Source organism: Maniola jurtina, chromosome 2 (genome assembly GCF_905333055.1).
Source record: "Maniola jurtina chromosome 2, ilManJurt1.1, whole genome shotgun sequence".
In the NCBI taxonomy this organism is placed as follows: domain Eukaryota; kingdom Metazoa; phylum Arthropoda; class Insecta; order Lepidoptera; family Nymphalidae; genus Maniola; species Maniola jurtina.
In genome coordinates, this window is record NC_060030.1 from 3,189,696 (window position 1) to 3,215,683 (window position 25,988).

At 39.3% G+C, this 25,988-nt stretch overlaps 2 protein-coding genes across 3 annotated transcripts in view; both read right to left on the minus strand.

The window, feature by feature from the left end:
* Positions 1-7,572, minus strand: part of LOC123874424 (PRL-1 phosphatase) — a 38,125-nt gene extending 30,553 nt beyond the window's left edge. The window contains exon 1 of the mRNA XM_045919767.1: positions 7,432-7,572. The gene's annotated coding sequence lies outside the window, so the exon portion shown is untranslated. The remainder of the gene's footprint in view (positions 1-7,431) is intronic.
* Positions 7,573-8,767: 1,195 nt separating this feature from the next.
* LOC123874411 (proteasome inhibitor PI31 subunit) lies at positions 8,768-25,552 on the minus strand. Of its 2 annotated transcripts, XM_045919730.1 has the most exons (7): positions 25,207-25,552; positions 24,751-24,900; positions 24,144-24,327; positions 23,039-23,132; positions 22,121-22,264; positions 8,842-8,984; positions 8,768-8,811 (listed from the first exon to the last, which is right to left on the minus strand). In XM_045919730.1, exons 1-6 carry the CDS (start codon positions 25,348-25,350, stop codon positions 8,855-8,857), a joined length of 846 nt encoding a protein of 281 aa, XP_045775686.1. In that variant the 5' UTR covers positions 25,351-25,552; the 3' UTR covers positions 8,768-8,811; positions 8,842-8,854. The 2 variants fall into 2 exon arrangements, with proteins under 2 accessions (XP_045775686.1, XP_045775678.1); XM_045919722.1 differs by having other exon boundaries at positions 8,768-8,984.
* Positions 25,553-25,988: the final 436 nt, after the last annotated feature.

Sequence of the window (25,988 nt, forward strand, 5' to 3'; positions counted from 1 at the left end):
CAAGCATTAATCCATGTAATATAACAAAGGACCAACTTAATCTAAATAATATAAACCCGTCAAGTGCGAGTTGGGTCTTGCTCTTTTAGGGTTCCGTACATAATAATTATATACGGATTATTTTGGATAAGATTATAAAATATGTATTTTCCGTAGAACATCGCAATAAACAGTGAAAGAAAACTCCAAAAAATGTTCGTTAGTTTTGGTTAAGCTTACAAACTATTTTATTTATAAATCATTGTTTTCAGTACCTATTTGTTGTTTAAGTGGTTTAATTAGTTTTTGAAAATTCCACACCTTAGGGAGTAAAATAGAGGTCTGAAATTAGTGTAGTCCACGCGGACGCAGTCACGCGCATAAGCTAGTTACAAATTAACCCAAACATGAATTCTTGATTAAATTCCAAGCTTAGTGCATTTCATGTAAGAATTAAAAAAATACACACGTATTCAATATATTTAACACGGATTTTATACCCATTTCAAAGGTCATAACACAAAGCTATCCCATCAATCATGCCTGCGTCGTAGTGGTTGAAGAAAGGACGCGTGAGAGCGTCGCCCTTTGAGTTCGAAAGCCGCCATTCAGGAGCCCCGTGCAACGACCCTAAGCCCTAGCGGTGCGTAGCTGGAAACCGGTGCCTTTATATATAACCAGCCGACCGGCCCCCTTCGGTCTACCTAATGTTAGCGCACATGCTATGGGCTTGTATTTCTCGGATTCTTAATGAAAACTGGTATTTGCTGACAATATAGACCTCTAAAGTCAAGAATTTAGTAATACATGACAATATACAGAGCAGGAGAAGCGTAGGATGGAAGACATCTTGGCTGAAGAATCCTAACTATGAAAACGGATATTTTTGGAAATATACAGACCTCTAAAGGTAAAGACAAGGAGCATAGGATGGAAAACATCTTGGATGAAAAATCTTAACCATTGAAACGGATATTTTTTGAAAATATAAAGACCTGCAATGTCAAGAATTTAGTAACACATGACAATATATAGAGTAGGGACTAGGGATAGGAGGATGGAAGATATTTTGGCTAAAGAACCTAAACCAGTGGTTTAACAAAAGCATTAGATACCTACTACCCGACTGCGCAACGCAAAGGAATGTTTATTAATTGTTAAATGGACCATAATAAGAGATTTCCTTGAGATTTCTTATGACATTGGTGTGCATTAAGCCCAAATAAATTCTACTTACGCCTTCGCCTTTGTGGACTGTAATAAATGGATTATGGGACGAATTCAACAATATAACCCACCCCATTTCTGATTTTCATTATGTAGTTTATGAGATGTCCGAACATTTCCGTCGACTATAATACGTATAGTTATCATGACATACTGCTGCGATTTGGGAAAGAAACGACGATCATAAAGATTTCCTGCTAGAAATGACATTGCTGAATACATCTTTCTTCGTAAACTTATCTAATAAAGACCTTATTTTTTAATTGTAGGAAGTTAGGAACCTTTTAAAACTTGGACATAAAATTCCATCAACAATAGCAACTTTTGTTGGAAAATCTCCGTAAGACAACTGTACAAGAAAAAACCGTAAATTGTCTCTTAGTAAACTCTTGAAAAAGGTCGCAAAGTACTGAATTTTATCTGAACTTACCTACTCGTAAATCAATTTGTCTCGCATGGCAGGTCGCCAAAGTGAAATCCCCCAAACAGAAAAAAGCCAGACGTCTACATTTGAATCCCTATGCTTCCAGACGTAATAAAGGAGACACCGTCATCTTAGTGTCTATGTACCTACCTATATTCATTATGACTTACGAGATTCTATTTCATTATGAGATATACTTACATTAGATTCTTAAGAAGCTATAGCTTGGAATGACGTGCAGAATTTACAAGTGTAAATTAAAAATTTATAACACCCCCGACGATCCAAAGTATTTGAGTTTTCCAAAACATCATTTTCAAATAAATAAATATGTAGTTAGGCAACGTCCATCTTGACAGCTTGACATTTGTCTATTGACATAATATTAAGAACCTAACGGTTATCTAACCTTCTTTTCTACAAGAAAACTAGAAAAAAGCTGATAACTCTTAAACGGCTGAACCAATTTTTTTAGATTATAGCTAAGAACACTCTCGATCAAGCCACCTTTCAAACAAAAAAAACTAAATTAAAATCGGTTCATTCGTTTAGGCGCTACGATGCCACAGACAGATACACAGACACACAGATACAAAGATACACAGATACACAGACACACAGATACACACGTCAAACTTATAACACCCCTCTTTTTGGGTCGGGGGTTAAAAAACAATAACAATTTTACCATTTCATATAATAAAAAGTTATGCGTGGTCATACCTACTCATATACAAAACAAAACATAGGTACGCGTTGCCTTGAGAACCTTCTTTTTTTCGTCGGTTGCAAATGGAATAATTTAATCTTTATTTTTCTCGTTTTTTGCCCACAGCCTGTTTTGAAACTGTGAATCACTTTGTAAATATGTCGGGATGAATCAATCTTCGCAAAAAACTCAATGCTTTGTATTTGATCTATTTGTATATTATACGCAAATCCACGGAAATAACCTTAGAAAAATATTTGTAAAAACGGATTCTATAATAAAAACGAAACATTTGGTCCAACCCTTTACTTCAACCAGATGATCAATTGCAATAAAAAAATCATCACTTAAAATTTCTAAACAGCAAAATGTCTGTTTCTGAGTCATCCCATTAGTTACGCCTAGGACAACTCATCTGTCCTACTAATTAATTAAAGGTCATAGCTCTACATGAACTGTACATTTTGAACGAGGCAAAGAACGGACCTACGGTATATAGGTCTTTCTATTGCAAAGGGATAACTACAAATTATGCCCATAAAATGTTGAATTGATTACTAATTACTATCGAATCCGTGAGGCAGCTCTTCTGCTATTTGCATTAAATTCGATTGGCTTATATAGTCCTAAAAGTCAATGTCTTTATTGGGCTGGGTGGGACTTGTTGGGTTTTAGCACTATACCCTGATCAGTGGTCATGGCTTTCAATTCTAAACAATTTTGAAATGGTAACCTTATTTTTTCAGTGTCTTTGGCAAAAATATAGTCACAATAATCACACTGTGTATTTGTGTGTGTGTGTGTGTATGTTTGTTACTCCTTCACGCAAAAACTACTGGACGGATTTAGCTGAAATTTGGAATGGAGATAGATAATATCCTGGATTAGCACATGGCTACTTTTTATCGCGGAAAATCAAAGAGTTCCCACGGGATTTCGAAAAACCTAAATCCACGCGGGCGAAGTCGCCAGCAATCGGCTAGTTGCGGATAAAACCAAGGTTGCTGTCTATTTTAATTTTGGCACAAAAGTTTTTATTCAACATTTGTGTGTGATTGTGTGAATGATCGCTATCCGAGCGTGTGGTGGTGTATAACGGGTTAACGTCAACGTTTGCGCAGGGTCAACACGCTAGTCAAGGCCGGGTCGACGACCCCTACCCCAAACCAGGGTTCAACAACACCATTCATAGAACATCATAATTCGAATCAGATTAACTAAGTAACACGATAACTAAATAATTTACATGACTGAACCTGGCCTGAATTTTTAAAAACCGATTTTATTAATTTAATCCGTTATACAGTTTTCGACAGTTAGGAAACTTGTAAATTGTAAGTTTTTTTTCTTTAATTTCACGTCACCCATAGCCTAATATTTGATCATTGATTCGACAGGGTCAAACCAAGAGTTCCCTCACTCTAGTTTACTCAGCTACCACTACGAGTAGGTAAGTACCTTGGCCAGATCATACAACTAGGTAGTAAAACTATTTCGACGAAGAAACCAACATAGAATACGACTGGGCTCCACTGGGCAGCTTTGAAAAATTAAGTCAGGTCTTATCATCATCAATACCTCATTGCCGGATGACGATAATATATAACACTTACTGATCAGACCAAAAGGTTTGAGATTTTTCAATAACGTTGGTACGAAGTACCTATTTTCAGAACTTCTACCTGAATGAAGCCGGGCCGAGTCAGCTAGTCGTCTATAATGAAAGAGAAAGCTCTTTCTTTCATTCGAGCAACGTGGGGGAGGTCATGTCTGTGTTCTATTAAAACAAGTTTAAAATCATTGAACCTAACAGTTCCGTGGATTCAGATTTCTAGTTCGAAAGAGAAAAGGTTGATATATAACAAATTAACTATACCTAATAATATAAACGTTACATCCAATAGGAACGTTTTCGCGGTTTCCGACAGCAATTTCGCAAGACTGTGTGTATTTCCGCTAATTTTTCGCACAGAACTCATCAAAAGACCAAGGTACCAAATTTTTTAGTAGAAATGGATCTTAATAGAAATGATTCTTACTTAGTAGAAGTGGTAGATGCTCTTGACGACTAAAAAGTACTTGTAAAACTTTAATTGAATAACAAGTGTAAATTAAAAATTTATAACACCCCCGACAAGTGAAGGTTACAGTAACTAGAAAAGACCGAAAAGACCTGATAACTTTCAAACGGCTGAACTGATTTTCTTGGACTATTCCGCGCCTACTATCTAAAGTATCTGAGTTTTCCAAAACATCATTTTCAAATAAATAATTATGTATTTAGGCAACGTCCATCTTGACAGCTTGACATTTGTCAATTGACATAATATTATGAACCTAACGGTTATCTAACCTTCTTTTCTACAAGAAAACTAGAAAAGAGCTGATAACTCTTAAACGGCTGAACCAATTTTTTTGGATTATAGCTAAGAACACTCTCGATCAAGCCACCTTTCAAACAAAAAAAAGAAAATTAAAATCGGTCCATTCGTTTAGGCGCTACGATGCCACAGACAGATACACAGATACACAGACACACAGATACACAGATACACACGTCAAACTTACAACACCCCTCTTTTTGGGTCGGGGGTTAAAAATAGTTTGAATTTTGAATCTGCTGTCTTACACTGGACTGCGTGTAGCCGATTTTGAACAAATCGCTCATACAAAAAACCCTCAAGTGCGAGTCGACCCCAATATTTTTACGTACATAAAGCGCATAACCTGGAAAGTCAATTGAAAAACGGGCAATTTACTGTCTTGCGCAAATGTGACGTCAATACCTATCTACTCCTTGATTAGAAAACGTGTGAACTCGTTTCTGTTGTTACCATTTCCCATGCCAGTAATCATCCAGTAATCAATTTCTTTTTTTAAAGGTTTTTATTGTAGTCATTATTATTATTGTATGGCACAGATGTTATGGTACAAGAAAATGAAACTAGGTATCTGTGTGTATATTTTAGAAAATTCGTTAGTTCTAGCAACTTTTAAATAACACAAAATTAATACAGGTCAATGAAAGCGATTTGATTTGTGAATTAATATTTTGTGTGCGCGAGTGTACCTATCTATAGGAGACGGAAATATTGTGTGAGCGAGAGGCTATAGAGCCGCCATGTTTAATCCCGCAGGGTTGGCATGAAAGTTGTTAAACATTACATTGCGATAATCGCATTGTTTATTTTGTCCAAACCACCAAAACAAACAAACGTTTTGGTGATTGTAATTAATGGAGCGACATAGTTAGTCACTAAATGATTCAGCTCCTTAATAAAGAGAAAAACGTGTTTAAAAAAGGTACAGAACCCTCGATAGGCAAATCTAACTCAGACTTAATCGGTTTTTTACTGCACTATGTTGTTAGGCTCTTATTTATGTAGTGTGACAATGATGTTAGTTTAATTCTACCATTTTGTATGGAGGGTTTATTTAAAAGATTAATGAAACATGAAAAGATGTACTTGTAAGTCATAATGAATTTTGACAGCACATAATATGTAATGTACGGAAAAATATACTTAAGTAATTTCTAGGGTAAAAGTGTTCTATGGGCATAATGCAAGCTATGTATATCTGTGCCTTTCAGCTATTGAGCTGTGAAAAGGAGACAGACAGGTAGACTCACTAATAAAATAATAGTATAGTTACTGCAAACTTCACATTTCCATGACTCACCCAAAGACTTGTCAAAACAAAATCAAGGCATCAGATGACATTCGAGTACATGACATCAAAGACAATAAGGGGAATGAGTTAATGGACATGATGTAATTACTGGTAATTTATACAATGGCTGCAAGACAATTGAAGACAAGCACTATTTATAAATATTTATATTGTGTTATGAAAATATTCCAAAGGCATAAAAATTTATAAAAATATTTTTCCTATTGATGTGTTAAGAATTAATAATTAAAATATTGATAGTGGTTAATTCTGTAGTACACAAATCTCTAAACTAAAATGACAATGGTAAAGGATAGAATTAGATAATCAATTTTGTGGTTTTAGTATGTACATACATACATGTACATGTATGTTTATATACACTACCTTTAAAAAGGTAGGTACGTACCTAATTGGTTACATGGCTTAACATCCCTATAAATTGCTGGGAATTCAAAGGGTCTATGTAATATTAAAATATTGTGCAATATACCTAAAGACATAACAACTGATATTTCACAATATCAAATGAGTACCCAGAACTTAGCCTAAACTTGTCTGTATTTACTTGTCCTAACTAGTTATTAAGATTTTTTGTTCGCTGTTATTTGTCAATTAATAGAGATTGAGGAGTCTTGAGTTTAGTGTTTATAGTAGGTAGGTAGGTAAGTATTATGGCTATTTCTTTATATTATTATCCATTTTATAATGCTCCCTGCTTCCAAAGAAGGATATTCAACACTAGGTTGAAACCAGTTGTGATTTAGTTTAGTCATTTATTTTATGGAACAGCTAAGTAGGTACTATTTTTACAATTTTTTATCACAATACTAGAACATCCATTAAAGTTGGTGCCATGAAACTAACTCTATGTGGCCTTCTCCGTTCTCACATAACAATGTCTTTTTACAGGTAGGTGGGTGTACATTATTGGGAATGTAATGTATGCTAATGGCATAACAATATATAAATGACCTACCTAGACCTATAGGAAACAGATAGGTCTTTAACTTTCTACAATAATTTTATGGAATTTTTAATGCCATTATTTTACAATTTTACACAAAAAGTTTCATTCTTTTGTATAACATGCCATGGGGATTGCTCAGTACATAATCAGAATGAAATAGCTTCTAAAATTTTAACCTATCAACCTTATACAACACCCTTCAACAGCTACTCCCACCATATTGATTATATTGTGTCTGTTTTATGTAAGTTTTGTATAGAAACTTATTCTAAACGTGTGGAAAACTTCAGTAATGTGAATTTATAAAAGGAAAATGATAATGTTCCACGACGCTTGGTCTGCAGTGACGTCCGTGGCTGGACTTGGGAGGGCATGACCTTCGTTCATGGTGGCTTAGTTATGGAGATTACACAGTTTCTAATAAAAACACGTAGTAAACCGATCACTTACCTCCACAGCCATACACATTGAATAAAAGTTGAGCGGATTCAGCCGTGAACAGCTAATAAATCACGACACACGCGAGAAACGTGTGCACTGCACAAAAAAAATTGTGAAACTAAAATTTGAAGTTGCCAGAGGCGTAAATTAGTACTGTGCTGCCAGTGCCAACATTACTGGATTCTACTGATTTTTAACAATAATGGTAGGAAAATTAAAACCGACACACACTGTATATGCCTAGTAACTAGTTAGTTAGGTTAGGTGGTTTATATAGTAATATTATCCCCCAAGGTCCAGTCCGTCCAGCCGGGCGAATTAGTCGGATAAAAACATGGTAAAAAATACATCTTATTAAACAATAACTTAACGAATCGAGTGTTCTGAATAGCCCTGCAAGAGCGAAGATATTATGATTATACATTATATTATTGTCGGCCAAGCTTTGCTAAGTGGTATTATTTAGTTAGTACAGTGCAGTATGTACATTTATTTTTATCATGTATGGTCAGTGGACAGTGGTCGAGGGCCCAGTCCAGAGGAGGTCTAGATTTATACCATACTAGCCGATGCCGCGACTTCGCCCGCGTGGATTTAGGTTTTTTGAAATCCCGCGGGAACTCTTTGATTTTCCGGGATAAAAAGTAGCCTATGTGCTAATCCAGGATATTATCTATCTTCATTCTCAATTTCAGCCAAATCCGTCTAGTAGTTTTTGCGTGAAGGAGTAACAAACATACACACACACACACACACACACACACAAACTTTCGCCTTTATAATATTAGTGTGATCATATTATGCTACTGACTGTGGCTACTGTAGTTTAATATTTATACCTGGATTGCTTACTCGTGATACCTACCTTAAGTAAAACCCACGTATAGCTATCCCACTTAGACTGCCGAGTGAGATAGAGAAATCGCTACCCGCTGGGATCCGATCTCTCGCTCTAGTTGGTTAGTCAAAGTGAGATAGTGATAAGTACGTTGCTTCAAATTATAATCTATGGAAGCTAATTTCTCCATTACTTTACAAGAAGTAATGCCAACATACGATAACAATGTCAGATGCATCGGAAGTAAAAAGGTATTAAAAAAAAATTAACGTCGATGATTACACATTTGAACTTACTTTATTTTTGATTTGAATACTTGATCTGCGTCGGCGCACCTTTCAAAGGGTTAACGATGGAGCATTCTACATGGTAGCCCGTTACCGACTCAGACCAATGTTACCAATCTAATAAGTCATTGAGATTTGCAAAAAAATTTTTTTTGAATCCATGATTTCCTAAGGGCATTTTAAAAAAAAAAATTATTCAATTAAAAAGAAAAAGACAAGATTCAAATAATATAAATTTATTGATGGCTTTACATAGCTTTTCTTCTATAGTATAGATGGATAAACTTATGCAAGATATAGATCCTTATTACATAAACATGTTATCGCCGGGTGGCGGGAAGTGGTCGGCGTCGGGCGGCGGGGGACGCCGGCCAGGCAGAGGCCCGACGCCTGGCGGCCCGAATGGGTCGAATCGAGCTCCGGGAGGCACCGAGCCTCTGGAAAAAGACAATTTTAAAATTAGAACTATTATAATATGGATAAGGGAATACTACTAGTCAAATCAGTGACTTTTTATCAAACGTCAAAACGCTCGCTTAGCAAGGGAGCTTGTATGAAATTCACAGATGTGACGTCATAGACATGATTGGACGTACTCTTTTAGTTAAATCGATAATTTAAAATAGTGAGCAAACTTAAAACTAACATCAGACATGGATTTTACGAATTTTGGAAGTCCCTCTATTTAATAACTCCTAATAAATAATTTGTTTTAGACATAGGCATTATCCCAATTGAACTAAGAATGAATTAATAAGAGTATGTATATAAATACTAGCGATCCTGACTTCGCACGGGTAGCTATTACAATTTTCATAGAGATCTCTGATTTGTTTCAAAATTGAATGTAGCCTATCTCACTCAGGAATAATATAGCTTTCTACTGGTGAAAGAATTATCAAAATCAGTTCAGTAGTTTCATAGAATATTACCGCCTACAAACAAACTTACAAACTTTACCTCTTCATATTATTAGTACAGAAGTATAGATCATAAGGGACTTTATAAAGTGCCCTGGGCATGAAAATATTCAACAAGTACCTGCCAAGCACCTGTTTTTTTCTAGTCTAAATATCCATATTTTTGACCTAAAAACTTTCTTGAACATTTATTTTAATTTAACTAAACTAAAATACTACAATAATTAAACGTACGAGCCTTTTTTTTTTTTTTTTTTTATCGTGGGGAAATCCTCATGGATACCACCGCGCCCGGGGAGGCACGGAGGTTATGTCGGACTTTTACCGACTAAAACTCGGCGTTCCACGCATCGCCTGATGGTCAGGTTACGGGGCCAAACACGTTCGCGCAACCTGGCCAGCGGCGCCTACTAAGGACTCTCCTCGGGGGACCAATATAGTCCCTACCCACCGTCTGAGGCACACTAGGAACACAATAGTGCGCCTCCCGACTCGGGGACTGGTTTCTTTTCGGGCGATAGACTCCCCGTGTCCATCGCCCGAGAGCCCCTCTCAAGGGGGTAGGCGGCGGTCGTGGGCGACTCGCCTACGCCCAACCCTCCTACGACGGATGGCATGAGAGCTCAAATCATCTTCTCTCATGCGCTCCGCCGCCTCCTTCTGCGACATTACCTCCTCGCAGAAGGACTCTACCGCTTTCCAAGACCTATCGCTGTTCGCCATGGCTCTGACTACGGCTGGCAGGGAGAGGTCTTGCCCCACTGCTGTCACGAGCGTCTCTCGCGACTCATCCCATGCTGGGCACTCTGCCAAAGTGTGCTGCGCCGTATCCATGGCACTGCCACACTCATGGCACTCCTCAGTAGGCTCTCTACCAGCGATCCTGCACAGGTACCTTCCGAAGCAGCCGTGCCCCGAAAGGACCTGCACAAGATGAAAGGTGAGTACTCCATGCCCTCTCTCCACCCACCGTTGTAGAACGGGCTGGATCGCCGCCACTGTCTTATGACCTGCGCTGGGTGATTCGAGCCTTGCCGACCATTGGTGGAGGAGCTCGACCTGCGCATTTCGCCGCCACCCAGCGATTTCAGTGGAGGTAGGGTACTCGCCCCTCAATCGGGCATCCACCCTTCGCTGGTGCATGTCTGCCAGCATCTCCGCATCCAGGTCCCATGGAGGAGTCCCTGCCAAAGCACAGGCTGCCTCACAGGAAATGGTGCGGTAACCTCTGATGACTCTGACCGCCATGACTCGCTGCGGCTTTCGCAGCAGGGTCCGAATGCAGGAGTTCAGAGCATCCGCCCAGATAGGTGCCCCGTAGAGAGCCATCGACCGCACTACTCCCGTATACAGGCGGCGGCAACTGGCACTTGGCCCACCCACGTTTGGAAGAAGCCGTCCCAGCGCCCCGGCAGCCCCAATTAGTTTGGGGGCCAGGCGCCGAAAATGCTCCTCAAATTTCCATCGACTGTCGAGAACGAGTCCTAGGTACTTCATCGTCGACTCGACAGCGATGGAAACTCCGCCCACTACCAGATATTCGCCCGCTGGAAGTGCTCTCCTTGGCCCATGAAAGCACAGAGCCTCAGACTTATTGAGGGCTACTTGAAGTCCCAGCCGCCGGATACGCGCTACAACTTGGGCCACTCCAGCCGTCGCCAAGACGCGCGTGTTAGATTTTTGGTTATAGAGTGGGCTTAAATGATGACTAATAAAAGTTAACATCTATCTTTTATTTAAACTTGTAGGTAGCTATGATTTTGTCAGGTAAAGCCTAAATGTTAAATCATTTAACAATTAAAATCAAGCAAAGTAACTACTGTATTATTTAGTAAAAGTAAGAATCCTAAACTGTTTTCTAAAATTAAATAAGTTAAAAACCTAATCTATACTTTCACTTCAATAGATAAAGTTAATTAATTACCAAGAGAGGGTAGGTAGTAAACACATAAGTAAAACAAACCAAGCTGAATAATAATAATTAGTCGTTTATTCAGATATCTTTGTCACTTTAATCTTTATAGATCTATCTATATTTTATTGTATTGTTCAGCATAGATCTATTTATTTAAAGATGACTCTACCGCCCGTTTCGCAAAGGTGTTTCGTCGTGGAGAAGAAAGGGCAAAGAAACTCCACGACACACGTCTTTTTAAAACCATTACAACATTCAATACATAGTACTAAAACATATTTAACAATCAGTTATAACCAGCAAATAGTTATCAATTATATCAATTATCAATAAAATATAAGAATACTTAACTTTGGTATAACCTGCCGCCCTTGTTTGCTCTGGCATCATGAACTTCACCGTTTGTACCAGACTGACTTTACTATTTGAATTATATCACAAGACTAACACAAGAATGTCGTAGACTGAATTACTACACAAGAATGACGTAGACTGAATTATTCCACAAGAATGACGTAGACTGAATTATTCCACAAGAATGACCCCTCTCCGTCGAGGTAAGGTACTTTTATAGACACTGCCATCGCAAACAAGGCGGGAATCCATTGTGACGTCCATCTTAATATTTATTTGAAGGTTGGTACAATGTACCAACCTAACACAATATTAAATTTAACATAATAATATCATCAGCAACACATATTTATGGTTTACATATTGTTAATTTGACAATAATAATTAATTACATAATAAATCGATGGTTTACATATTATTTCACATAATAACTATTGACAACTGTATACCAAATCCAGCGGTATCATGTCAACCCTAGTATAGTGACAGTATTTAATTTACAATTAATAATTAGTGACATGTATTGATAATTAACATCATAATATTTTAGATATTCTCTTATTCCTTATTTTACATAATAACTATTGACTACTGTATGATAAATGTTAAATCCAGTAGTATCATGTCAATCTTAGTATATTGACAGTATTTATTTTACAATAAATTAACTAGTGATATGTATTGATAATTTGCATCTTAATATTTTACATATTGTCATATTCCTAGATACCAAATTAAACTATGATGAATAATAAAAGACATTATAACAATATCATACTCTAACCCTAGTTAGTTACAGTATTTAATTTACAATTAATAATTAGTGACATGTATTGATAATTAACATCATAATATTTAAGATATTCTCTTATTCCTTATTTTACATAATAACTATTGACTACTGTATGTTATATGTTAAATCCAGTAGTATCATGTCAATCTTAGTATATTGACAGTATTTATTTTACAATAAATTAACTAGTGATATGTATTGATAATTTGCATCTTAATATTTTACATATTGTCATATTCCTAGATACAAAATTAAACTATGATGAATAATAATAGACATTATAACAATATCATACTCTTGTTTGATGGCAGCACATTGGCAGTGAAGATTGTCGCGGAATAATAACGTTTCCGTTCAAAATATAATAATCAATATTTAGTTCAGTCTCCAAGTTTACGATTGGATCAATTTTAGCATAATAGATATAGGCATAAATTCATCTTGATCTGACACGGCCAGACTGACAAGTACTTCGCTCTCGAAGTACATAGGGGAAAGAAAGGAAAAGAAAAGAAAAATGCCTAGCTAAAAGCTAAAAAAAAAAATATCTGTAAGCTACCAAAAATATATCTGTAGGCTACAAAAAAAAATATATGTAAGCTACAAAAAAAAAATTCTGTGAGCTAATAGCTAGCCTATTAGTTAGAGACCTCCCTCTCAGTCCTCTCACCTGCTGTGCGTGAAGATCTAGACCGAGTGGGTCAATAACTCAGCAGACTACTGCCTCCGGCCTTTATTGCAAAATACCTATTCCCGCTGAGTGGAACATAACGGTAGAGCAACAGGGCGGTCATCAGCAGCCTAAATAATCTACTTAACTATCTGCCCCCCATAAATATTATGGGCTTGTACCAGAGACAATTACTAGATCACAGTACTAGCATTTGTCAGGTTCAAGACGTCTAACATTATCAAACCAAAAACTTCTTTAGAAAAAAGAGAAATATTAAGAGAAGTTAAGAATTAGTACTGATAATGATTAGTACAAGCAGAACTAACTAACACCTACCTAACAATCTGCCCCCCATAAAAATATGGGCTTGTACCAGAGACAATTACTAGATCACAGTACTAGCATTTGTCAAGTTCAAGACGTCTAACATTACCAGACTAAAAACTTCTTAAAAAAAAAGTATTAATAGAAGTTAAGAATTAGTACTGGCAATGATTAGTACAAGCAGAACTAACACCTACCTACCTAATTTTCTATTTGTCCTTGTCTCATTTGGGATTATTAACCTTTTGACCGTTTGACCATTTGACACTAAAAGTTTTTTTTTTGTTTTTTTTTTTTTTTTTTTGTTTTTCTTCCTTGTTTTTCTTCTTTCTGTCATTTAAAGTATAAATTATTAGCATATTATATCTCTTATTCGGCCATTCTGATAAGTACTTCGCTCTCGAAGTACATAGGAAAATAGAACATTGTAGCCAGTGAAAGTAAATCAGCTGCGGTAGCAAAATACCGACATGAAAAAAAAATATATAAAATGATGTCATTCGTAACAAAGTACCGACGTATATAAAATAAATTATATATAAATACGATTGTGTTATTCGTAACACAATTAATATTCAAAGATTCAATGTCAATGTTACTGCCATGAAAACTAAGATAGCTAGACGTCAGACCGAAATTGGATTATTATAGAATTTGTTTTATTTGTTGTTACAAAACATTGTGCCTATCTATTTCTATGTGAATAAACATAGTCTTTATTTTATGTTATTGTATGTGATTTCATCCTTCCTTCCTCTTTCAAAACAACTCAAGAAAAATAAAATTATAAAATGTTATAATGTAGGTATTTCCAAAATAAAATGGATGTATTACTATTAGTAGGAAGACTTATTAACATTAGGTATCTGTATACTAAATATAGGAACAGTGAGGATATTTTATTAGTAAGATTAAAAATCAAACTATATTTAAGGGGAATATTTTTTTTTTTTGTTTAAGGCAAGTTGAAGAGAGCCCAAAAAAAAAACACTTGAGTGTCAAAAATTATTTAAATTGCTTTAAGAGAAAAGAAAGTAAATAGTTTTTTTTTTTATGCTTAAGTTTCATAAATCATAATTTTGAAAATTCACACTGTCTTCAGACTTTTACCTAAAGTAAATGGGTATGATATATTCTCGAAAGCAAATTTACTGTTTGTTGTTATTTTTTTGCTTTGATAGAGTATAATAATTTTGTGATTATTTCACAAATACATTTTATATAAATCGCTCGGCCAATCTGACGCCTAACTAGATTTACCATTATCTAAATAAAATTATCTTAATCTAGATTTGTCTTATTAATTAAAATTTTTGTAACCACCCTCACAAAAAAAAAAAAAAAACACTAGAACTTAGCTGTAGCATTGAATTTCACCAATGGAGAAATGTTTTAACTAGCGGTGCCAAACTAGCATCAAGGCCACTGACGACAGGGTTGTCCATCGCTCTCTGGCCTTCGGATTACCAGCACCAAGTGCCGTTGACGACAGGCAGAAGCCTGTCGCTTCGAGGAGAGGCCGCATCCACGATTACTGAAAGCATTTGAAAAGTATTAGTATTTCGACAAGAACTTATCGTATCCCACTTCTGATGTTAGATTTTTGGTTATAGAGTGGGCTTAAATGATGACTAATAAAAGTTAACATCTATCTTTTATTTAAACTTGTAGGTAGCTATGATTTTGTCAGGTAAAGCCTAAATGTTAAATCATTTAACAATTAAAATCAAGCAAAGTAACTACTGTATTATTTAGTAAAAGTAAGAATCCTAAACTGTTTTCTAAAATTAAATAAGTTAAAAACCTAATCTATACTTTCACTTCAATAGATAAAGTTAATTAATTACCAAGAGAGGGTAGGTAGTAAACACATAAGTAAAACAAACCAAGCTGAATAATAATAATTAGTCGTTTATTCAGATATCTTTGTCACTTTAATCTTTATAGATCTATCTATATTTTATTGTATTGTTCAGCATAGATCTATTTATTTAAAGATGACTCTACCGCCCGTTTCGCAAAGGTGTTTCGTCGTGGAGAAGAAAGGGCAAAGAAACTCCACGACACACGTCTTTTTAAAACCATTACAACATTCAATACATAGTACTAAAACATATTTAACAATCAGTTATAACCAGCAAATAGTTATCAATTATATCAATTATCAATAAAATATAAGAATACTTAACTTTGGTATAACCTGCCGCCCTTGTTTGCTCTGGCATCATGAACTTCACCGTTTGTACCAGACTGACTTTACTATTTGAATTATATCACAAGACTAACACAAGAATGTCGTAGACTGAATTACTACACAAGAATGACGTAGACTGAATTATTCCACAAGAATGACGTAGACTGAATTATTCCACAAGAATGACCCCTCTCCGTCGAGGTAAGGTACTTTTATAGACACTGCCATCGCAAACAAGGCGGGAATCCATTGTGACGTCCATCTTAATATTTATTTGAAGGTTGGTACAATGTACCAACCTAACACAATATTAAATTTAACATAATAATATCATCAGCAACACATATTTATGGTTTACATATTGTTAATTTGACAATAATAATTAATTACATAATAAATCGATGGTTTACATATTATTTCACATAATAACTATTGACAACTGTATACCAAATCCAGCGGTATCATGTCAACCCTAGTATAGTGACAGTATTTAATTTACAATTAATAATTAGTGACATGTATTGATAATTAACATCATAATATTTTAGATATTCTCTTATTCCTTATTTTACATAATAACTATTGACTACTGTATGATAAATGTTAAATCCAGTAGTATCATGTCAATCTTAGTATATTGACAGTATTTATTTTACAATAAATTAACTAGTGATATGTATTGATAATTTGCATCTTAATATTTTACATATTGTCATATTCCTAGATACCAAATTAAACTATGATGAATAATAAAAGACATTATAACAATATCATACTCTAACCCTAGTTAGTTACAGTATTTAATTTACAATTAATAATTAGTGACATGTATTGATAATTAACATCATAATATTTAAGATATTCTCTTATTCCTTATTTTACATAATAACTATTGACTACTGTATGTTATATGTTAAATCCAGTAGTATCATGTCAATCTTAGTATATTGACAGTATTTATTTTACAATAAATTAACTAGTGATATGTATTGATAATTTGCATCTTAATATTTTACATATTGTCATATTCCTAGATACAAAATTAAACTATGATGAATAATAATAGACATTATAACAATATCATACTCTTGTTTGATGGCAGCACATTGGCAGTGAAGATTGTCGCGGAATAATAACGTTTCCGTTCAAAATATAATAATCAATATTTAGTTCAGTCTCCAAGTTTACGATTGGATCAATTTTAGCATAATAGATATAGGCATAAATTCATCTTGATCTGACACGCGCTTCCCTGAAATTGCTGCCTCGAGCTGTCACGAGAGTGTCATCTGCGTAGCACGTCACATCGACACCCCGCATGTTGGTCCCCCGCAGTACCCAATCATAGCCGATGTTCCACAGGAGAGGCCCAAGAACCGAACCCTGTGGAACACCGCACGACACTTCTCGGCGTACCCATTCTCCACCGTGTGCCGGATAGACAATAGCCCGGCCCGAGAGATAGGCCTCCACGATTTGTCTGAGATATGCCGGCATCGCATGGTATCTCAGCGCCTCCCTGATGCTGTTCCAAGGCAAGGTGTTAAAAGCGTTAGCGATGTCAAGAGACACCGCTAAGACTACCTCACCCCGAGAAACTGCGTCATCCGTTAGGGCCTTCACCCGTGCGACTGCGTCAATGGTGGAACGGCCCCGGCGGAAGCCGAACTGATGGTCGCTGAGACCCGGTCCTGTCTCCTCCAGGTGTTGAACAATACGCGCGGCAACCACACGTTCGAAGAGCTTGCCTACCTCATCAAGTAGCACGATAGGCCTATATGCTGATGGAGAACTGGCTGGGCGACCCTCTTTGCGTAGCAGGACCAGTTTCCCTGTCTTCCAAGGACCTGGAAACTGTCCCTTCTCCAAGCATGCGCTGAAAAGCCCTCTTAGTCGAGGCTCTAGTGGGCCCAAAACCAGTGCTAATGCACGGCCGTGCACTCCATCAGGACCCGGAGCGGTGTTTTTGGATCGGAGCCGCAGCACCGCTGCCTTTAGTTCACCCTCGGTGACTTCGGGCGCGTGAGAAACAGTCTCGTCCTCTCCAGCTGTAGGCGGCGCCATATCAGGTGACTCCTGAATGACCCTTTGTGGGAACAACGAATCCACGACCATCTCCAGCTGTTGAGGCTGAAGAGTTTGTGTGAGGGGTGGTGCCCAGGGGCGCAGCTTTCGTCGGACCATTTTATATGGTCGCCCCCACGGATCGGCGTTGAGGCTCTCAAGCATCTCCTCTTCCGCCAGCTCCTTTGCCGTTTTAATGGCCACCTGTAGGGCAACGACAGCCTCCCTGTACAGCGCGTAGAGGCGCGCCTCCTCTGGCTCATTCCGATTTCGACGGCGGCGGCTCCTTTGGTACTGGCGTCTCACTGCTACGCAGGATCTACGCAGCTGCGCTATCTCCATTGACCACCAGTACACTGCATTTTTTGGCGGGCAGGGACCGACTCGTGGCATAGCCGCATCGCAAACCTGCATCATGGCTTTGCTGAATGACTCGGCCTCCCGTTCCACCTCCACTGGATTTTCAGAACCCGTTACCCATGCTTGAACCAATGCCGCCTCGTACAAGACCTCCTTGTTTAAGCGCTTCAATGACCAGCGAGGACAGTTGCCTCGTGAGATCTGACTTGTACCGCTTGCAGATGCTGCAGATGAGGCAACTGTGAACCGAATATATCGGTGATCGGAGAGTGTCTCCTCACCTTCCAACACTTCCCAACCATGGACACTGCATGCCAGAGCAGCATCAACAAAAGTGATATCTACAATGGAGCCACCCTGTTGCCGCACACACGTGTAAGCCGTCCCCCGGTTCGCCACCGACAGCCCCATTGAGAGCGCCCACTCCTCGAGCTCCCTACCACGCGCGTCAGTCACCGAAGATCCCCACGCCATAGACTTGGCGTTGAAATCACCGGCGACGAGCATCCGGTCTGAGCGATTTCGATCGATTTGGGCTCCGAGGTCCACCAGAAATGACTCAAATTCCGCCAGAGTTCTATTCGGTGAGAAGTAGACGCCAATTACTGTGACGTCACCCACTTGTGCTGAGACATAACCCCGCCCCCTCACAACTCTTTCGAAGTTCGGAGATCCAGCAGCGGTCCGGGTTGTGATGGCTACCAAGCCGTCAAGGTCCCCTGCCCAATCGTCACCCGATGGGACGTAGTACGGTTCAGCGACCACGGCAACGTGTATCGACCACTCCGCTATACTCTGGAACAGGAGGTCCTGAGCTCTAGCAGAGTGGTTGATATTCCCTTGAAGAAATCTGAGAGCCATTTATTATCCTACGGCCATCTCAACCTCCTCAGCCCGATTGTTCATGGATGGGCCGGCAGACTGCGAGGCGACCCGGGGGCCATCGTCAGCTTTACCACTCTTCATTCTGGACTTTCTGGGCTGATTGCATGCGCCGCTGCCCCCCCGATGATCCGCTGGTCTACCAGCTGCCGCACACACACTACAATGTGGCGCGGCCGAACACCCCTTCGCTTTATGGCCAATCTGCCCGCAGCGGTAACAAGTGTCACTGCGGTCAGTCTCAGCGATGCACTGAGCCCTCAAATGACCCCTTTCTAAGCAGCGGTAGCACCGCTGGGGTCGCTCGTCGAGCAGATTAACGCGGGCCGAAACCCAGCCCACTAATAGTCTTCCTCCTTCGACCACCTTTTTTGCAGCCATGACTGGGCAACGCAGCCAAATCGTCCCAAGGCCCGAGGAATTGCGGACTACCTCCCCGGCACGCACCTGATCAACAGAACAACCTCCTATACGTGCCACGGTGGTCACCACGTCATTGCTGGTGACGGAGTCATCCAGGCCCGAAACACGTATATCGACGCATTTGGTGGGCCTAGAGACTCGCACAAATTCTTCACCTACTACTTCCCTGATCTTATGGGCCAGAGCATCCGCCTTCTCTCCACCAGAAGCCGCTGGGAGCTCCAAAATCCGCGCTCCGGTCGCAGCCACTTTAAACCGTACCGCGGCAACGCCAAAATAAGACAGTGAGATATTTTCCTTAGCCTTTTGTATCACTTTACTATAGGAAGCTCCTTTCTCCTCAGCCCCTGGCTGCAGCGTTATAACTATCGCAGCAGAACGAGGCGGTCGGAGCTTTCGAGCCTTGTTCAAGGGTTGAGGCCGTTGCTGAGACTGTGGCTGTGATTTTGACTGGCCTTGTGGCCGCAAGGGCGGTCCATCGCCATGTGCGCCAGTTTTCGACCTCTTCTTATTCTTTTTCTTCTTCTTCCCCTTTTTCCCCTTCTTCCTCCCTCCAACCCTCTCCCAAAGACCCTCTTTGGGAGGGGGTTGGAAGGATGATGCAGAAGGTGGTGTTTGGTGTAACTCTTCTCCGGAGAGCGTCCTCTCTGTGGGACGCAACTCCTTCACAGGTAGGCTGGGGCCTGCTTGCTTTGCTGCCTTTTCTTTTTTATCTGCCGCCAATGGGGGGCGGAGTCGCTTTTCCGGGAGGAGCCTGTCCTCGAAGGAGGCCAGGCGGGCATTTAACATTTCTCCGACCTGGACCATCACCGAGCGACAGATTTCCTCTATCGGGGACGCAGCCGAGATGGCTTCAGAGCGTCGACCCTTCTTCCCCCTTTGAGAAGGCTGCGACACAGGGGGCAGCTCTTCAGCCATATCCGAGGGAGAGGGCACGGAACCCTGTTTCCGCGCACTCTCCATGTCCCTTTTTATGTCAGCGATCTCCTTACGGAGGCTGGCCATTTCAGCCTGCAAGCGCGTGTTTTCGGCCTGCAGTTTCTTGGTCTCCTCTGACATTGTGCGCGAGCTGAGGACTTCTACAGCCTCTTTAATGGAGACCACAGCGTCCTTCAGGACACGCACAAATGTCCCTTTGAGATGGCCAGACTTTGTGGCGACCGTCGTGATCGCCGCCAGACTGTCCTGCACTCGCATTTGGATCTGAGCCACAGTCTTCTCTTCTGCTGGCCCAGACTCCAACGATCCGGCTGCCGACGAATCGGAAAGCCCCTGCTCCTTCCTGAATTGAGAGACGACAGAGGCTCTCAACAGTTCCTCCTCTGCCTTCTCAGAGACATCTTGGCGCCTCTTCCTGGCCAGCTCCGCCTTGGCTTTGGCCGACCCCATAGATTTGCCAGCAGCAGGAGGCCGTCCCCTTCTTCTCGGCTTCCTTGCCTCCGACATCTCATCATCGGTTTCTGTTGACACCGAAGCATCCTCCCCAAGACGTGGCCTTTTAACGCCTTGTAATTGCCACAGGCGGCCCGGACCCGACACGATTATAGAGGCATCCGAATCTGACCTGGGTCCGCACTCCACGATCATGTCGGATCCCGGCAACGAAAGCGCCACCTCACTCAGTCCCACGGACTCCGTCAGCCCTGCCTCCCTCGGTCCCACGGACTCTATTTCTCCTATCTCCATTACTACCTCCTCCTTCTTTTCTTCTTCTCTCCTCTTCTCCTCCTTCTCTGTTTCCCCCAGCACATTTCCTTCTTCCTTATCCCCCATTCGTGCACCTACCCCCATTAAACGTCGGTTGGCCCCCCCGTATACGATGGGGCCGATGCTCCGGCTTTCCGAAGCACCAAGGGATTCCCCGCTAGCGGGACCCTCCCGGGTAGAATTTTTATACGACGCTTTATCCATGATTTCCAATTTCCAATTTCCTCCCCCCAATGTGACGCCCTAACGACTGATCCCCCATCAGCCACTCATCCCATCGGCAGGCGTCAAACCTTGAGATTAGGTGGGCGTTCCCGCCCGCTTCGGTTATTTTTAAAGAGGTTTTCTTCCTCTCGATAGGCTTCACAGCTCTCCACCCCTTGGGGTGTTTACCCCTGGTTTCTTCCACTGTGCCCTCTGCTAATCAGAGGGGCACGCGGAGAAACCTCCCCCCCCCACCAGGTTATTAGCCATGGCTAACAATATCCCTTGTAAGAAATTGTTACCATGTTACCGGGGTGCACCGACCCAAGCGCAGCTCTTCCCCCCGGACGTATCCGAAAGGGACCCGCAGCACTCGGGCACGCGTGGAGGTTACCTGGCTGGCACCACGAGCCTAGATTAAGGTGTACTGAATCTTCTAATGAGATCAAAATTGTCTAATTTTGTAGAAGTTTAATGGGTTCCCACCCAAAACAATATTTCAAGAATAAAATGTAGGCAAACGCCTAGTCGACTTGCAACTCTCTCTATCGCATGATACAGAGAAAGCAGCGAAGCGGCGTGAAATAGATAGCATTTTTGAAAATACCTACTCGCGTCACTAGACGATATTCTTAAGTACTCTGTGCTTGCAGGAAATTTTCTGACCTAGCACCATCAACATATGCGCGCGAGTCGCATTGCAACGTATACTTAGCAAGCTAGTGAAATATAAATATTTAAATGTGAATTGAAGACGTACCTAGGAAGTCCCCCAGGGATGCCTAAGCCTGGGCTCTCAATATCCCTGATGGGGCCGAAAGGGTTAAAGATCATTCCACCGCCAGGTGGTGCGAATGGGTCCAGATCAGATCTGCCGACATTTCGCAGATTCGGCGGCAAATCCCTGAAAAAAAGTTACATTACAACTCAAATACTTAGAAAAAATATTTTTTATGGTTCTGTACCCGAAGGATGCCAATGGGACCCTGTTACTAAGACCAAGTGCAGAAACCAGCCCCGAGAGAAGAATACCATTGTCTGTCCGTCTGTCAATGGGCTGTATTTCGTGAACCGTAATCGGAAGACAGTTGAAATTTTCACAGAATGTGTAATTCTATTGCTGCTATAACAAAAAATACAAAAAATTTCAAACCCCTTCTTTACTTTAAGGTTGAATTTTAAAAATATTATTTCTTAGCGGATATCTACTTCACAATAACTATCTGCATGCCAAATTTCAACTCAATCTATCCAGTAGTTTGAGCTATGCGTTGATAGATCAGTCAGTCAGCTTTTCCTTTTATATGCATACTAGAGGATGCCTGCGACTTCGTCCGCGTGGATTTAGGTTTTTAAAGATCCCGTGGGACCTGTTTGATTTTCCGGGATGAAAAGTTGCCTATGTCAATTACAGGGATGCAAGCTACCTCGGTACCAAATTTCATATGAATCATGAGTATTTAGGAACCCCGCAGGAACTGTTGGTTTTTCCGGGATAAAAAGTAGCCTATGTCCTTCCCCGGAATGTATCCTAAGTCTGTACAAAATTTCATTAAAATCAGTTCAGCGGTTGAGCCGTGAAAGCCTAGCAGACAGACAGACAGACACACTTTCGCATTTATAATATTAGTATGGATTTAGATACCCATTCACAGTGAATAGTTCAAAATTCTCTCACCATAAGTCATGGTTGTCAGGAACAACTCCAGGCATGGGTCTTGGCATCACTCTGAGAGGATCATCATTTGAATTTCTATATGTGGCTGAAGTAGCTACAATAAAAAAATTGGCAGTCAATGGGGACTGCCGCCAGAAGTGAAAACTTAAAACTATGAAGTAAGTGTTTTTTTTTTGGGTTTTCAAATTAATGTTATTGTAGTATCAACAATCAAAATATCATAATTTGTAAATTGAAATCATTAAAATTAGTTTAGGTTTCACATCTATCGGCATCGAAGTGCCACTGTTAACTTTAGCATGTTGATGCAACCTTGAAGTTTTTAGCCATCCCAAAAACATGTGTAAAAAAGTTTTCACTTCTAAAATCAGGCAGATATAATCAATAATACAGGTCATAAAGACCTCACTTTTCAGTATTTTTGTGACAAATTACTTAATAATTACACTAAAAATCGTAGTCATGGCTACTTATGAAGCATAGCATTCCGTAGCATTGCACAAGATTATGTACTACTAGCTGTGCCCGCGACTTCGTTCGCGTGGAATAGTGACTTTTCGCGCTTTATATAGCCACGGACGCTCAGGCGCGAGGCGCCGTGATTCTTTAAATTGACATAACTTTTTTATTTATGAACCGATTGACATGAAATAAACACTAAATCCTAAGTGAAGCTTACTACAATATATTAGTGAAAATTGTATCTAAATCGAATAAGCCGTTTCTGAGATTAGCGTGCACAAACACACAGACAAACAGACAAACAGACAAACAGACAAAAAAAAAAATTAATTACAATTTCGGGTTCGGCATCGATATAATAACAACCCCTGCTACTTTTTTTTTATATATTTCCATTGTACAGACACCACTTTTCTACAATTTTATTATATGTATAGATGTACTTTCATAATTTACATATTATTTTTAATTACATAGAGGCCATTTTAAATTTTTTATTATTTGTTGTTGTAATGGCAACATACACTATGTGAAAATTTGTAATCTCTACCATTATAGTTCAGATAGATATTCAGATGGAAAGATGAACTCCCTCCCTAATGAGCTTATAGGTTATGTTGAGGAATATAACAAGCTTTCTTACTGTTTGCTGTTTGAGTCTGAGCTGTGCTTGTGGGTTTATCTATGATAGTGTCAATCAGGTCTCTCTTGATGTTATGCATGAACTCCTTGTAGTTTGGCAGCATCTTGTCTATTGAGCCACTGGTTTGGTTCACCATCTCCTCTATTGTGACTGCTATGTTTGACACTGCCAAGTCTACTGATCTCTGTAAAGCAGACATTTACAAATGTTATCTGTACTAATATTATAAACAGGTAGTTTGTAAGGTTGTTTATAGAAAGTAATCTCTGAAACTACTCTACCAATTTTTAAAATTCTTTCAGCCATAGAAAGCTATGTTATTCCTATTTATTTTATTTTCAAAAAATTAGAGATACCTACAAAAATTTTAATAAGCTACCTGTGCGAAGCCCGATAATAAGACACAACTTAGACTACACCATGTACATACCTCTTGGCAATCTCTACTAATATTATAAATGCAAAAGTATTGTTATCATTTCAGGACCTATTTCTTAGCCAATTTTGACAAAGTTTAGTACTGAGATAACTTGCATGCCAGAGACATTATAGGTTTACCTTGGAAAATCTGAGTTTTCGCAGGATTATAATAACATACGAGATTTACCATTAAATTCACAATAAGATTTCCATTAGTGGTTAATCCATGCAAAATAAACAGCTTCTCTTCAAACACATAGCGCAGAGTGTAATTCCCGCTGCCATTCCAACCTGCCGGCAGCAGTTCACTTTTAGACTCATCACCTGTCAGTGTGCTCTGAAAAGTTTGAATACAAAGTTTATGTTGTGTATAATTAAGTCTTTGACTGCACCCTGTATTAATTAAAACCCCAGATTAATTTGTCTCAAACTGCTAAATCTGTAGTAAAATGTAAAATCACAGGTACAGTGTGCAGCGCAAATCAAGCACATAATCTCTGTGAATCTTTGTCCATCCTGCTTGCCAAAAACCTCAATTATTAATATACAATATCCACCCTGGATAAAAAAACACACGCTTCTGAGTAGCCACAGAATGGCTGTTTTAGGGTAGATAAAGTGGGTAGGTTTGCCGAATGCTTACCTCATCACCAATTCCAATACTGCGAAAACCTCTTTTTATTAAATTCCAATGAATAAAGGCAACAACAACATCAGATTTTTGTTTAATATCTTTTTCAACGGTCTTGAAAGTTAGATCCCATCCAAATAAAGGATCGGAAGACATATTATAACGTTACAAATACACCTGAATTATCGAATTCTGAAAGCAACAATATGTGATATTATAATTTGCAATTTTTTTTCACGTTGGCTTGTTTTGCAATATTTTACTGGTCTGTGAGTAAAATTACAAAATGCAAAAAAAACAAAACTGAAAAATGTCCAATCATTGACAAAATTGTCCAGTCAAAGGAGTCAAAGTCGTTACACAGTGTGACCAGATTTAAATTCACGATCCTGCCAGCTGCTAGCGTAACTTTCGAAAAAATGATATTGGTGGTGGTAGAATATAATAAACTTTTAACTTCTAAGACAGATATAACAGACGGATAGACGGACAGATAGACAACGAAATGATATTATAAGGGTTCCATTTTTTCTTTTGAGGTACGAAACCCTAAAAATGGTGTAAAAGATTCTATACGTTTCTTATAATAAATAAGTGAAAGTCATACTTTTCTGCTAATGTTTGTTAATTAACTGCCATTTTTTTTAATCTGTGACAAAATCCACAAAATTAGGGGACACATCTTGAAGTCTGGTCACCCTATCCCAGAGTCACAATATTCAACCACAGATTATTCAACATAACAAAATAAGCACAGATAAAATTATTATTTGTAAAACGCAATCTATTATCGG